Source organism: Ambystoma mexicanum, chromosome 8 (genome assembly GCF_040938575.1).
Source record: "Ambystoma mexicanum isolate Mex_15411 chromosome 8, UKY_AmexF1_1, whole genome shotgun sequence".
In the NCBI taxonomy this organism is placed as follows: domain Eukaryota; kingdom Metazoa; phylum Chordata; class Amphibia; order Caudata; family Ambystomatidae; genus Ambystoma; species Ambystoma mexicanum.
In genome coordinates, this window is record NC_090929.1 from 292,283,478 (window position 1) to 292,299,575 (window position 16,098).

The 16,098-nt window shown below is 43.9% G+C and overlaps 1 protein-coding gene across 1 annotated transcript in view; it reads right to left on the minus strand.

Moving 5' to 3' along the window:
• The window catches only part of SLC31A2 (solute carrier family 31 member 2), a 202,395-nt gene that overhangs the window by 21,920 nt on the left and 164,377 nt on the right, over positions 1-16,098 (minus strand). Inside the window, exon 3 of the mRNA XM_069609692.1 lies at positions 5,251-5,443. Coding sequence (XP_069465793.1) covers positions 5,251-5,443 — 193 coding nt within the window. The remainder of the gene's footprint in view (positions 1-5,250; positions 5,444-16,098) is intronic.

The following is a 16,098-nucleotide window of genomic DNA, read 5'->3' on the forward strand; positions in this document are numbered from 1 at the left end:
CTGCTATCTTCCTAGTGATGGTAACAACTAGTGAATCTGGCTTTACATGACCTTCAAAGAGGGTCTGAAGGAGGTGGCTTAAAAATTGTCTCTGCCCTGGGGTTGACTGCACAAGTAAGTGAAGGTGTAGTAAGAGATGGGGCAATTCTCTTTTTGTTATAGACTGCACAAGTGGAATAGCCTAGCTGATGGCTTTTCTCTCATTTAAGATATCATCTACGAAATCAGAGTCTTTCACTGTTTTCTGAGTCTGAATATTAAAATGATTGGCAGCCCTTTTAAGCAAGTCATTGAAGAAAAGTTGGTCATCAATGGGGGAAATGTGACCACCCTCAGGTGTAACAACTTCAGGGGGGTCTATAATAGTTAAGTCTGGGTCTTCCGGTTCATAGTTATCAGTCTCATCTGGATCATCATACCACACATCTTGATCTCCCTCCCTTGATCCTAGTAAGAGTCATGAGAGGCTTGTGTGTCAGGAAGAGATAGAGTGATGACTACAACAGTAGTTGTGGGAGAAGGCCAACGCCTTGGGGGATTTAGCTAGGAGCTGTCCCATTTCTAGAGGCTGTCCCATTTCTAAATCAAAGGTTTTCTGCCTAATTGGGTAGTGTTCCATGAATGATACAAAAGAGGAAACCCTGTACATAGTGTCCTCAAAACGTTCCCTTGACCAGGTTCCTGTCTTGGGTGTTACAGGCAGAGGGAACACAATAGCCTCAGTATCTTCTCTTGGCCTCTTCTTCTGCAGAGATTGAGATAAAGGGCGGTACCGCCATATATTCTGGATAATTTGCACGGCGCACAATGCCCCTCGGGGTGGTCTCGGGGAAGCAGTGGTTGAACACTCAATGGGTGTCCTGCCACAGGTACTTACTGTTACAATTTGGACAGAATTTAAAAGGAGTTCTCTCCATGACTAATTTTAGTCAAGAAGACAGCTCGACATGGGCAGTGTACAGAAGAAGTGGCCTGGTGTAGGCCTAAGCTTGTCGCTGAATCGGAGGACTCGTCCAATTCAGCAGTCGGAAGGTCTTCAGGATGTTCGTCGAAATGTGAATTGAACAGCCACCATCAAAAGAGGACTAAAGTTATAATTAATCATTCTAAAACGTAGTAGCACTACAGACTCCACCTAACACGTCCAACCACGATGGAGGAAAAAAGCAATCTGAGGGACCTCAACACGTGAGGGATCATGGGTACAGTAGATGTCAAACTAGGGATAATATTACAAAACCGTCCAGTCGATGTCCCTTTTCGAACTTCGAAAACAACATGTGCAATACTCCACACCTACCACTAAATGTCAGCCTATGCAAAGCATGTGATTCTAAGCAGATTCAAAAGCCTCAGAAATATAGGAAATATGTATAATAGCATATGCCTTTAAGCACATAACCAGTGGAGTAACTTTGCTGAAAATGTTGAGGGGGACATCTCATCTGAAGAAAAGGTGCCCCAGCCAAATGAATGGGGACAAAATGGTGTGCCATGAAAGTTGGGGGGACAAACATCCATGTCCCTCCTAAAATTACGCCCATGCACATAACAGCACAAGTCACTTTAGTTACTGTGATATCTGTAGAGAAGACTGAACGCCTACTAATATTTAGACATGTCTAAATGTGTAACTTTGTTGCGACTTTAAGAGCCTGGAACTTATAAGCAGTGCACCCCTTCAACAAGGCTGCCTTTAAAAAGCCTTGTTTGGGAGATGGAATGCGCATCTGCAGACGCAGGGGGGTGGACTCTGTTTTTGTATTTTAAAATGTACTAAATATGTTAACTTTTAAATCACCATAGGGTGGCAGGAGTGTGGATCCTTTCCGAACTTATGTCATGGACTGAACATTGGCACCAGAGTTAGCACTGGAACAAAACATTATAAGTAATCATTGCACCCAGCACTCAAGCAAATCCTTTGGTCGTACTTGTGATAAGCCCAGCATACCTTTGGTCATAGTGCTGGCTCTACAACCAGCAATTCAGACCTGCCATAAAAGACATTCCAGACTCCAAACCTCTGACACCCGGGTATACTCATTAGCGCAGTCCTGTTATTCACCCAGTTTCGATACGTTGAATATTCACCAGGTGCCTCAGGACGTCTCCTCATTAGTAGTGTACCCAAAGGGAATGAGTACTGAGAAGTCCCCCAAAGAGACATACATCCCACTGAGATGTCATCAAAGACGCATCGGATGAATGGTCAAAGTTGCTAACTGGGGACCTCCACTAACCTCCAACTTTTACACACTATACGAAAACCAACTAAGCGCTTTAGAGAGCAATTTAACGTGCCTCCCAACAGATATCAAACAACAAAACTTTACACCTCTACAACTAACTTACATGCCACAGCCCGAAGAAATGCATACTACCAATATGGGTTTATGAGGCTCTCCACTTGGACGAGAATGCCTATATGCTCTCAAACTCAAAATTGCACAGAATTGTGAGAAACATCTCCCGCAAAGCCCATATCTCTGAATTCAGAAAATAACTAATGGCTACATGTGGCTGCCAGAGTGCAGTTCAAGTTGATTACCTTGACACAAATGACTTTATGGTATGGCTCCCCTCTAGCAAAGCATAGTGAAATACGGATCAAGGAGAGCACTGCGCTCTAGTAACACTAACCTTCTCTCTTGTCCCAGTGTTCGACACGTGAATGGAAATGGCAGGTCTTGTCCAGTCCAGAGGGTTTATGGCTGGAATTCCTTGCCTATGTATTCACATCAGGAAAGGAATCGGTTCCCCTTTCGGAAACGCCTGAAAATAACTCAGTTGCCCCTGCTGCTGATGAGCATCTCTTCTCTTCTGTGTCCTGTCTTTCCCGTTTTGTCTTGTGTGTTTGTGAGCGCCCTGATGACTGCGGTCTCCGGCACGACACAAATAAATAAATCAACACAGAGCTAGGAAGAGACCTGCACATAGAGTTCAGGATCCATTCAGTCTGCAAATATCAACACAACAGAAAAGCTATTTTGCATTTTCCCCTGTCCCCACTAATTTAACCCACCCACCACTCTTTCAGATCCACCAGAGTGACTACAAAACATGCAAATTGCAAGAGAGCTCAATATTAATCTCATGACCATAAGATATTTACATGTTAACTTGCTATTTCATGATATGTCAAAACCAGCAAGATAACTCAGCAAGTTAAGTGCCCCACCCCAGACATCCGAGTTTATCTCACAAGACAGGTTTGACTCTCTGCACAGCAGATACGTTATCCTTTAAAAGGTGAATGGACTGCATAGCATTACATTGGCTACTAATAAATCCTATTATAGTGCTTATAAGTAGGAAGAGTCATATTAAAATGTGATACTGGTATTATCATCATTATCATAGTGCCTCTCAGTAGTTTCCCAGTACTGCAGTCCCAGTATGCTCTCAGTAAGGCAGTCAAAGTAATAGTTTGCAATTCCAGTTTACATGACATTCTCACTAAGCATCCAGTTTGAGCAAGTCTACAATTTGGCATTCCAAGTATGCCAAACAAGGCATACTTATTTGGCATACTTGGCCTTGTTGTTGGCCTGTGTCTATCTCACGGCTACTCCAGCTGATCCACTTCCTTCACCTCTTATACTTAAGGTGTATCCTTCCTTGGTTTCCTATCTTACCCCTCTCTTTAATATTTCTCTTCTTTCTTTGACTTTTCCCTTCTCATTTAAGCACGCTTCTATTCTTCCCATTTTAAAGAAGCCTTCTTTAGACCATTCTTTTCCCCTTGCATTTCCGACCTATCTCTCTTCTAATCTCTCCAAGCATCTTCAGTGCTTTGTTTATTTTCAAGTTTCTTCCTTTGTGACTGACAACTCTATTCTTCCACACTTTCAGTCTGGATTCCTCCCGCTTCATTATATGTAAACTGTTCTTCTTTCTGTTTGCAACTCGCTACTTTCCGCTTGCTCCTCTAAGCACCCTTCTCTTTTGGTTTGATTGGCCTATCTACTGCTTTCGACACAGCAGATCACAACTTACTTCTGGCTGCTCTTTCCTCCTTTGGCTTTTCTGGTTCTGTTTTATCCTGGTTTCGCCCTCATCTATCTGACCGTACACATTCGGTCTCTTGGGCTGGCACTTCTTCTGACACATTACCTCTTTTACACTGTGTTCCCGAAAGCTCTGTTCTAGGACCCTTTTTCTTTTCTCTCTAAATTTCCCCCCTTGCCTCTATTTCCTCATTTGGCATATCTCATCATTTCTATGCCGATGACACTCAGCTTTTTCTGTCCTTTTCTTCTTTTCTGTCTTCCATCCAAGACAATCTTAGTCCTCGTCTCTTAGCCATCAAATCTTGGATGTCTGACCACTTTTTGGTACTACATTCTGCTAAGACTGAAGTTCTCTTTTATCCTGCTAATACTATTCCTTCTCCTTTTGTGTCTATTTCTTTTCCTCCCACACTTCCAATCTCCAGCACTGCCTGCAATCTTGGCCTCTATTTTGATTCCGATGTATCTTTTTCTCATCATATTTACTTAATTTCATGCTCCCATCATTTTCACCTTTTCAAGATTTGCCAGTCTACACCTTCTCTTAAATTTGAAGCTACTAAACTCTTGATTTCTTCATTGATCTTTTCATGATTATTTTACTGTTCTTCTACACTTTTTGGACCTCCAGCCTCACGTTTAGCCCCGCTCAAATCTGTTTTTAATTTGTCTTTTCGTTTATTATGTTTACCTAGGCCTCATGATTCTATTTATTTACTTGGATGGCTTTCCTTTCACTCCCGTCGAAAATATAACTTTTCCTCCATGGTGTTCAAATCCCTTTATGGTTTTACACCCACTTATCTTTCATCTTTAGTATCTTTATACCTTCCTTCACGTTCATTGCCTTCTCATTTTCTGTTATCTGTCCCCCGTCCCCCATGCGCCCAATCTCGATTTCATTCTTTTTCTTTGCTTGTCAACATCTACTGGAACGGTCTCCCTCTCTCTCTTCGTTCCACTACTTCTTACTTAATGCTTCGCAAAGCCCTCAAGAACCATCTTTTGCACTCTTAATGTTAATTCTTATATAGCTTCCATTTCCAATGTTTGTTAACAGTAAGTGATAGTGCACAGCGCTTTGGGGTAAGGCGCTTTATAAATTAAAAATAAAATACAGAACACAAAGTACCACAATGAGGACACAAGTATGAACATCACGCATAAAAAAAATATGAAGGGTTCCTGCCAGAAACTCACTTCTGAGCAACTGCCAAAAGATCTCCTTTTAAATTACCATTTGTTCGGGGGATTGCACTCTGTGGTGCCAGAGTTGATGGAAGTGCGGTCTGGCTCCAGCAGCAGTTCTCTGCTGGGGACTGGGTTGGCCATGGCCAGGCTGATCCGATGTTGGGTCTTCATTTTGATGAGCTTGATGATTTCATACAAGATGGCCATGAGCACGATCAGCAGCACCGACAGCGCCATTCCTGTAGAAAGGAAAGGGTTAAGCGGGTCTTTTCTAACAGATGATGTGCTGGGCAGATCACGGCGCCCCATGGCAGCACCCATTGGAGCATTATTTCTGTATTTAAAGTCTGTACACGCAACCAAAGCCGATCATGCACCTCTTCCAAAGAATGTGGTCTTCTGCTTGGATCACGCACACAGGAAGTCCAACCTTAAAAAGTTTAGAGCTGGTAAGATCCAGGCATGACTTCATTAAATATAGCTTTTTAATTGGATGATCTACAATACTTGGATGATCTCTCTTTTCATCCTCCACACATTTCACGAGGCAAATTACCAAAAATAAAGTCCTGGGGTCAGGACTCGGGAATCGCTTGTCCAAATTATCAACAGGACATGGTGCTAGATGTGCATACAGTTGCATGTAAGAGCGCACAGTCAGTAGAGGTTTGGGTGAGTTGATCTGGGTGAAGGAAAACAGTGCTAAGGGTGAGAAGAGATTCATGGGGGTACTGTGATGTCCCATTTTAACTGCTAGAAATAATGAAACAAAAGTAAGACAACACAAGTTTTAAATGCAGATTCTTTATATATAGATGGAGAGAGAAACAAAAAGGAGAGACAAAGATAGCGGTTCGTAGTCATATGTCAGAATAAAACCTGTTGATAAAACAACACTATCTCCAATTACCCATGCTTTTCCTTACTATAAAGCTTGCACATTGTGTCCAGCCTTAGCTCTGTTTTCCCAGTAATGTTGTAACCCTCTTTTGGTCCCAGATCTTTTTACATTCATTCATTTATGTTTTTTTGTCTCCAGTGCCTGTCAGGCTTCTGTCTCATGAACTGGCCATCTTTTCAAGTGCAGTTTCATCTTTACACATTATTTTGTGCTATACCCTACAGCGTGATTTTACAAAAACAAAACAACAACAAAAAAAAAGGTGACATCAGGAGCCCCACCAAAAAAAGAAAGGCCACAACCCCCCAGAAAAATAGGTGAGGCAGAGCAGCAAGGCTAGCGTGGGAGCAGACAGGGCACAAGTTGTATGGGGTGCACCGAGTTGTTCTTAAGGCCCCCAGTGCAGGGAGAGGGAGCTTCTCTTCTGGTCTTTTTTTGCTTCAATGTAGCATATACCATCTTAAGTGGAGTGCTGCAGGGGCACAGTGCCCCATTTCCGGTTAAGTAACAATTGTTTACTGTTGATGTGCACACAACAGGCTGGTGGAAGTGAACCTATTTTTATTTTATTTTGCAGTGCACTACCTTGAAAGCATTAGGAGTACAATATTTGCAAAATGGCTGCTCCTAATGGTACAAGTCCTGTGCTTTTTGACATCTTGTTTTTTTGCCGTGTGCCTGCCCTTTCAGATTGGAAATTGACTTTTCGTCATACACTTTGGTGGGGTCCAACCATTGGCTCCCGGACACTGCTGTGCGAGTCTGAACTGGCTGGAACTATGTTTTGGGGTTGTCCGGACCCAAACCAAATTCCCACAAGGGGATGTCTGTTACTGGGCTGATGTTGAGGAGATGGTTATCCATGACTGGACAGCCTCTCCCAGTCTGCATTGTGCAGATTCTTACCATTGTAGGGCTGGGTCACTCCCAACCTGGATTTGGGACAGAAAGTCTGGAGCAATTCTGATTTTGCCTGCTGGGCCAAAGAGCCTGAAAACACAACGAAAAAACACCAGAGGACTGCAACTGCAGGCAAGCATTGACAAAGCCATTCACTGCATAAGGTTTGGACCATCTTGTACCGGTTATGTGAGACCATCAACAGGAGGCTTCCTTCTTTAGCCCGATGGGCCTAACCAGTCTGTAGTCACATCGGCCCTGCTCGCAGAGGACCTTGACAGCATTGCAGGATCATCCACAGTGCTTGAACCATCCTCAGAGTGGACACCACTCCAACCTGGACCTTGTTGCCTCAAGGCAAGAATATTGTGGAACTCGAGCCTGGTCAATTGCTGGTGCCCAGAGCATGCAGGTGCAACAAAGCATCTCCCTGGGGACCTTGCAATGATGTGAGAATTCAAGTAGTTATCCTTCATCATTGTCCGTCCTATCGAGCTGGTGGGTCAGATTTTGCAGCCTACTCTTCGATCACCTTACAATGGTATTGAAGAGTAGGCTGGTTGTACCGGTCATTTCATTTTGGATTCACCATTGGTGCAGCCTGTTTTAATGCATAGTAGCCCAATTTATCAGTATGGTAGCCATTGGGGTACAAATGCATTTTTATAAGCCCTATTTTGTTCCCCGTCATCCCTTTGAATGGGCCACAAGGCAATTGCTGTTGTACAAGAGTAGTTTAATCTGGCCTAGGCTGGTTTCCTGCCCCCAGGCAGCCCCTGTACACAGTCAGTGTGGATAAACCTGAGTGTTTAGCGTTTTCTAAGGCCTGGTGTGTGATTGGAAGGCTGACTTATACTAGCGCTTGAGTGAATGTTTTGAGACAGGCATGGCATCAAGAGAGAGACAGACTCAAATGTAAGAGCTTGAAAACCTTTATTTAAGAATCTTGTTGGGTTGGTGTAATGCCTAACTGGCCCCAATTCTAAGGGGATTGTTCCTTCAACTGATGTTTCTAAGGGCCGTTGGTGTCTGTAAGTCCAAAGCCAAAATCTGTATGTGTCACAACCTACGCTCTTAAAAAGGTGGTCGGGATCTTCTTAAAGGAAAAATATTGACTCAAAAGAAAAATGTAAACCAGGACTGGTTTCAGGAAATCTTACCCTCAAGTGCAGTTCTGCCAGTTTCAAAATAGTTCAACCTATAAAGGTTGCCCTAAGAACCTTCCACATAAGGCACTTGTAGTAAGTCAATTAAGTTCCAAATGTGTCATGGGAATCTTGGGGTTCCCATCCCCAAGCTTCAATCCTTCCAGTTCCACACAACAGGATGCAATTCCTTTCAGGCCTCTTAGGGTTCCCTTCCTCAAGGCTTATGCCTCAAACACAAAAAACAAGCTCTGCTAGGCCTCTCAGGGTTCTCTTCCTCAAGCTTAAGCCTCTCCTGCCAAGGTTCAAAATTGTCTATGTGGGCCTCTCGTGGTTCCCTTCGCCAGGCTTAGGCCCCTCTGGTTTCACAACAAAATGTTCACACAGTTCCTTAAAGTGCCAAGGACGGGTATGCTCGTCCCTTTTGCATAGCCTGGCACTTAAGGAATGGTAGTGTCAGAGAACTTCGAAAACACGCGACCACTGACTTTTGACCCCTCTCCTCACCCTTTGTAACCTTTTTGTCTGGCACCTTTTCCCTCTGGTACCATTACACGTTATTCTTGTTTTCCCTTCTTTCTTTCTGCTGTAATGTGCACTCCTGCACCTTCTTTTGTTTCTGCTGTGCTTCCTGCACACTGTCTATTTTTTGGGCCGCTCGCACCCTTCCTTTTCTTTTGGGTCGCTCGCGCTCCCTCTTTCTTTCCTTCTCTTTCCTCACGCTTAGTTTCTTTCCTTTTGCTTTCTGATCTTCGAGCCACTTTCAGCTTCCAAACCATTACTCCCACTCCAGCCACACACATGCGCTTGGGTTCCTCTATCTCAATGAGACTCACCCATACAGTGCAGCGCTGGCAAGTGGCTCCGTAAGATTTTCGGGTCGATTTCAGGGTCTTACCCACCTGCCCCTAAGACAGCCCTGGCACCGGCACACATCCCAGGGAAACGTGCACTGGCCTGGACATGGCCAATTATTAGCGTACCACCTTACTCTGGCTCCACAGAGACAAGGCTCCCTTGTCACGCTGTAGCCCTTCAACCCTGCATAGTCAGCGTCCCAGCGTCTCGTTCTCCTCCAGATTTCACATCCTTCTTGTGCTGCAGCCTCCGTTCCAAACAGCAATCCCAGCTCGGTCTCTACTTCTGGCAGAACCATACCTTTATAGTGTAGGGGAGAGTCAAGTGGAGTCAGGTGTGCACAGTTGTAGTAAAGTGCCTGACTAGGGATAGCCTAATGGTGGTATGTAGCAGGCGTCTCTTTGCATCTCTATGTTGTTCCTATGGGTAATTTTCAATGCTTTTGGTCGCCTCTTCCTCGTCCCAGTACATGTTGGAAATGGGGAGGGGGAGATGGAATGGGATTGGAAATATCTGAAACCTTAACCTTGATCAACAATGACCACACTAGTGATACCATAAAAAAATGCATGACCTTAAGGAATGCCTCATTAACGTTAGATCTCGGATAGCCCACACATCTGAAATTGCCGACATTACCTGCAACCAACTTGACTTCCTAGCAGTTACTGAAACATGGCCACATAAAGCAGCCGGCCCAGCCCTAATGCTAGCTATACCTACTAACCTCACAATCTTTAGAAAAGACAGAGAAACTTCCAAAGGAGGTGGCACAGCATTCATCTGCAGAGCAGATCTCACCATCAAAGAAATAGTTCCTATGATTATGCCATCAGCGGAACTACTCATTAAAAATAGGAATCTCTGCTTCACGCGCTATTACTGTGCACCTAATCTATAGACCTCCTGGCCCACTAGGAACCTTTGAAGAAGACATAATTGCCCTTCTGAATACCAACGCCAAACCTGGGACACAAATTATCCTACTTGGTGACTTCAACTTAGGCCTCAATGACCCTAAAGACACTAATGCCTCTATCCTAGCAAATACGATTATGGAAGCCGGCCTTACCATCCGGAACATTGGCCCTACTCACTCCAAAGGCCGCACCTTGGACTGGGTGGCAGATATCAACTGCACCTCCTACATTACTGCCACTGAACCATACATATTGACTGATCATTACTTGATCTTGCTTACCATTACGGACTTACCTCAAACCAAGGCAACCAAACTATCAGCACCATCAGCCCTCACTCGTAAAAAAAAAACATAACAGTCACGAATCTCCTTCCTTTGATTCAGCCTATCACCAACCATTCCGACCTGCTCACCAACCCCAATGACTTGGTTGACCTGTATAATAACACTATCAACTCAGCCATAGATGCAATTGCGCCTCTGAAAGGCAGCAAAACTAAACCTCTTGCCCATCTCAATGCGCGGTTTAACCCAAGCCTAAAAGCCCTGCGCAAAGAAAAAAGACAAGCAGAAGCCTGTTGGAAAAAAATCCATCTTCCCAAAATAAAAATCTTCTTACTTCCCTCACCGATAAATAGAAGCAGCAAATTATACATTAAAAAAAAGAAACCTTCAATGACAGAATTAAAAAAGCAAACTCAAACACTAGGGACATTTTCTCTATTCTCAGAGAATTAGAATCCCCCCCCCATCGCTCCTGTAGACTCATGCACCAAAGATAAAGCTTGGTGCACAAACATTCAAAAGGCCTTATGCAATAAAATGACCACGCTACAAGACAAAATAGCTGCCAAAACATCCTCCCTGCATAAGATTGCGCTCTCCACTCAAGAAGCCATTTTACAAGAGCTCCCCATCAACCAAACTAAACCATACAACCAATTCAACTTCAGGTCTATCTCCATTGCGGAAGCTTAAAATATCTTCACATTACTTAAACCTTCTCGATGCCTTGGTGACACCTGCCCAGCATCCATTATCAAAGAAGCTGCACAAGAACTAGCTCCTTTCGTCACCTCCTTTATCAACTCATCCTTTAAATTATGCTCTGTGCCTACCAACCTTAAAGTTGCCTGGATACTACCCCTTTAAAAAAAAAAAAAGTAACCTAGACCCTAATGTCCCAACGAATTACAGACCTATAACGACAGTTCCGTTTCTCCTTCAAATCTTAGATAAAGCGTCCTATATACAGATTCAATCCTACCTGGAGATTAATAACTTACTAGGCACCAGACAATCTGGATTCAGACCAAGACACAGAACTGAGACAGCCCTCCTCGATCTCGATTACCAACTAGATGAGCGTAAAGATAGAGGAGAAACCTCCATCCTCTTACTCCTAGATCTGTCAGCCACTTTTGATTTGGTCGACCATAAAGTACTATGCAACCATCTCAAATCGGCTGCCAACTTCTCCACAAAGGCCAAGATCTGTCAGCCACTTTTGATTTGGTCGACCATAAAGTACTATGCAACCATCTGAAATCGGCTGCCAACTTCTCCACAAAGGCCACTGCGTGGATAACTCCTTTCTGGGCAATAGAACTATAAGAGTCTTTTCGCTCTCATCAGCTGCTGACCCAGTACCCATCACTTGTGGCGTTCCTCAGGGGTCCTGTGTCTCCCCGACTTTGAACAACATTTTCACAAAGCCACTCTTCGATATTCTGGACAAACTGGGTGTCTCATATACGAATTATGCAGACGACACCCAGATCCCCATCCCAAACCATAAAAATGCTAATAAATAAAGAAAAAAATGCATGAGATGTCAACATGATGAACGTTGGAGCAAGTATTGCCACAAGCCAATGAATGTTAATGAAGGAATTAAAAGGCAAAACTTGAACAAGTCTCCATGTATGGGATATCAATATGGGGAAAGTTGGAGAAAGTGATACTGTAAGCCAAAAAAGTATAGACAGTAAATGAATACAGCTGTACTATACTGAAAGACAGTGAGAACACGGACTAAGAAAGCCCTGGTGAAAGAAGTACATCAGACAGTAAGCATTTGGGGAGAAGATACCTGGCAGGAGAGTATACCAGGGGATCTGCAGACTCCAGAAAGGGATTCCTGGCAGGGGAGTATACCAGATAATCCATTTGAAAGACATAAAGGACTCCTGGCAGCGGAGTATACCAGGAGGTTATCGATAAAAGGTTATTGCTTGAAAGTGACATTGATACTTTCATCATGCTTAAAGAACTACCTTCACTATCCTTAGGAAGTAGCTGCTTGAAAGTGATTGATGCCATCCTTGGGAAGCGGTTATTTGAAAGAGAATGTTGATACCATTAGGAAGTGATTATTTGAAAGAGAAATATTTTGCCATCTTTAAGCAATCATTTAAATAATTACTTTTCCCCATCCTTCCTTAGACATCCAGGGGAAGGGAACACTCTCTGTATCCAAAGATTTTGTTGGATGTATTTACTTGGTTTTGAACACTTTTTGCCAAACATACATCAGATACACTTTCCTTACACTTTTAGTTTCCCGTCTTTAGTGTGAGGGTCAGATGAATGTTTTGGACACAAGGATAGTGTATAGAATTTTGATGATGAGACACAGACTGATCTTTAGATTTAGTTTCCTAGGTAGGGAAACTCTCTTTAGAATAGGGACAGATGGACCTTTATCCAGGGTGCAAGAATCAATAAAAAGAGGCTGCTCAATGACCAGGTGGCATTATCCCCAAAAGGTACCACTGCAGGGATACCAGTCTATCAGCAATATTTTTGAGAAGAGAGAAACACATCCAGTATATACTGTATGAAAGCTGAAGGGAAATGGAGCAAAGAAGATATTCCAGAGAGTGGGTATAGCATCATTGGGCTCAATTCTCTTTCTCAATTCTTCTACACCAGGGGTGAACAATGTAAGTTGCAAGCTACTAGCCATCCATAAAAAAGGACTAGCTACCTCGATTCTGCACATACACGCGCAGCACACCTTTTCTTACTTGCGCAGAGTCAATTATCACTAACAAATGGCTACTGGAGAGGGCAAATTTGGAGCCCCGTCCAACACCATATCATATAATTCCCAGTCATCTAGGAGCTAGCTGTGTGATAGAAATGACCAACTGCTTAGCAGAAGTTGAGATGACTGCACCTTCTGTTAATCTGTTGGTGTCAAAAGAAGATCAAAGTAGAAATCGAAAAATACAAACCCGTTCTCCATCAAGCTACAGCCAGAGATGACCGAACCGTTGTTCAATTTTTAGGGAATTGAATAGTTAGCAACCATTGTGCACAACATTTTCCCTTTGATAGGCATATTGAAACTACAGTCCAAGCTGCTTCAAATACTTCTGTTGAATTACACAACACAGTAGACCCTCAAACAGAGGCTATAGCCCAGGTTTCATCTACAGACCAATTACACTGCAGATGATTTTGTCACCTTGAATATCCATATTTCTCTCATAATTTGAACATTCCATCAAGTCAGAATCAGATTCTAAGAATAAAATAGGATATGGCTACATTATTCAATACCAGGTTTGCCAATCATATTCTGAATAAAAACCCTTTCACCACAAATACTCCTCAACATTCTCAACATGAACCTTGGAAACGTCTCCGAAACAAGACTCTGACTGGCCAAAATGGAAAGTTAGTGCATCAACCATCCAAACTGGAGATCTGAAGTAATTCAAAATAACTTATTGCAGAATGTGGGTGCATTGTCATAGACTGTGAGACAAGCTACATAAAGAATCTATAGCATTCAATATAACCGTTGTGAGAAACCAGAAGGTGTCTCACCTAGTAGTCCCCAGGGAACTGACAATGAGGAGGCCAGGACACGGCCATCGCGTTTGGATTCAGTTCCTGGGGGTGGACAGGTGCGGGAGGATCACCCGGGTGAGGGGTATTCGGGGAGTGGGACACCAGATGGTGAGACGCGGTATCCCCTTCCTTGTAACACCTTTACCCACCAGGTAGGATACGTGGGAACTCAACCACCCTCCCCTTTTCAAACACAAACGCTGTCACACGGACAGCCCGTTATAGGAGAAAATAGACTAACAGCAGTATACTCGACGTGTCCCAACACAATGGTCAGTCGAGGTCAGGCAATTACTGACCATCACACATCCATTAAGCTTCCCCACATGGATAAAAGGCGGAGCACTAACACACACTCCGATCGAGGCAAAGCACACAAGGAAACAACAGTTTTGAGACGGCAGCTGAACGAGAGAAGAAAGACGGCTCAATGGGAGGGGATCGCAAGGAGGGAAATTTCCTTGAGCTTTCCAACAAGAAGCCGTTGCTTTCAAGAACCCTCGAGATTAGAAAGCGTAAGACCAGGAAACCAGGCTGAAGAATCCTGCATTGTGTGTTGGAGATACCCGGGGCCCTCCCACATCATTAATCAAGGCAGGGAGAAGCAGCAGCCGCCGTGGTACCGAACAAAGCAGCGTCAGTGAAATCAACACAACGGTGAGTTGGGGAGACCGATACAAGACCAGTCTGTGTTGAAGCCAAGGTTGCAAGCAGCAAAATGGTATGGCCAACCCTTGAAACGAACATTGTTAAAATGTGTGTGATGAAAGACGCAAGTAAAGTTGAACTACTGATGAGTGTGAACATTGAAAGGAAAAGATATGATACTTTTGACAGAGTGGTCCGGTAGCGTGTGTGTGCTCAATCAAAGGTCTCTCTGAGGTATGCAGCTGAGAAGTGGCAAAAGTGAAAGTTACAAATCGACGTGGTCCTGCGACAGTCCAGCAAAATCCTGCGCAGTCGGAAGCCTTCGATTTTTTGATACAGTAAAGAAAGTTTGGAAAATGAGATAACGTTGGTCAGAGCCTGGCGGAGGAGGACCCAGGTGAACAGTGAATCACCAGAAAAGTTGTGCATATGAGAATCCTGAGGAAAAATGAACTTTGAATGTTTGGCGCATCAGGCCCTATGAAGTAAGACACTTTGAATGGCAAAGAGACTTTGACACAGAAGGTCCTGATACTGGAATTTTCAACTGCATCCTCATGCTAGAAAAGCTCGAGTGTGTGCTAAGCTCGAGTGTGCCGCCTTGTCCCGTGCTGAAAACATAGGGAAGGGAAGCCAACGGCTCAAATATCTTGACATATTTCTTGAAAACTTTTCTTTTGCATATGATATGATTGTTTATTTATATTGCGCCTATACACAATGTGTTTTAAAGGGCTTCAAGGCAAGGGAGGGGAACAAGGGAAAATACAACCACATTCTTAAAGGCCATGAACAGTAAGGATGTGAAATGAACTATCGTACTCGGACCTGACGACATTGATGGTGCAAGAGCTAAGACATAGATAAGGAAGGGAGGTGGATAGTGGGAAGGAAATGGAAACAGACAGGCGACTACCGTACTAGGCCCGACAACATTTCTGGTAGAGCCAGAGAAAAACAAAAGGTGAGGGAGAGGGGTGCAGAAAGGGAGGGGAGGAACAAAACAAGCGGCTATCATACTAGGCCTGACAACATTTCAGATAGTGTTGGAGGGGTGGTGGGGAGGAAAAAAACAGTAATGGGAGGGTGGAGGAAACAGGCGAGGTTGCTATCATATTAGGTCCTGGGACAATTCTGATAGAGTAAGTGCATAGAAGAAAGTAAGGGGAGGAGATAGGAAAAGGGAGAAGGGAAAGGAGGAGAGAAAAGAGAGTAAGCAGTCAAAAAGAGTGGAGAAGCAAGAGTGGAGAGCAAATACAATTGCAGAAGTCAGTAGTAACACAATGTTGCAAGCCAGGATACAAGATGAAGATGGGAACAGCATGATTCAGGGCCACCATGAGTACAAGATGCAAAGGAAGTCCAGCATGAGATTTGAGAAAGAGTGACGCACCGTGAATGAATGAAGTCCGTAAAAGTCAAATCCAGCATTGGCCACAAGACAGTGATGGTGAAGGAAGGCACCAGGTGGGCGTGGCTTGCTAAGTGGTGAAAAAGAGTGGGAAGCAGGAAGGCACCAGGTGGGTGGGGCTTGCTAAGTGATGAAAGAGCGGGAAGCAGGAAGGCACCAGGTGGGCGGGACTTGCTAAGTGGTGAAAAAGAGCGGCAGGAAGGAAGGCACCAGGTGGGCGGGGCTTAGGCCAGGTGACCTAGATCCAC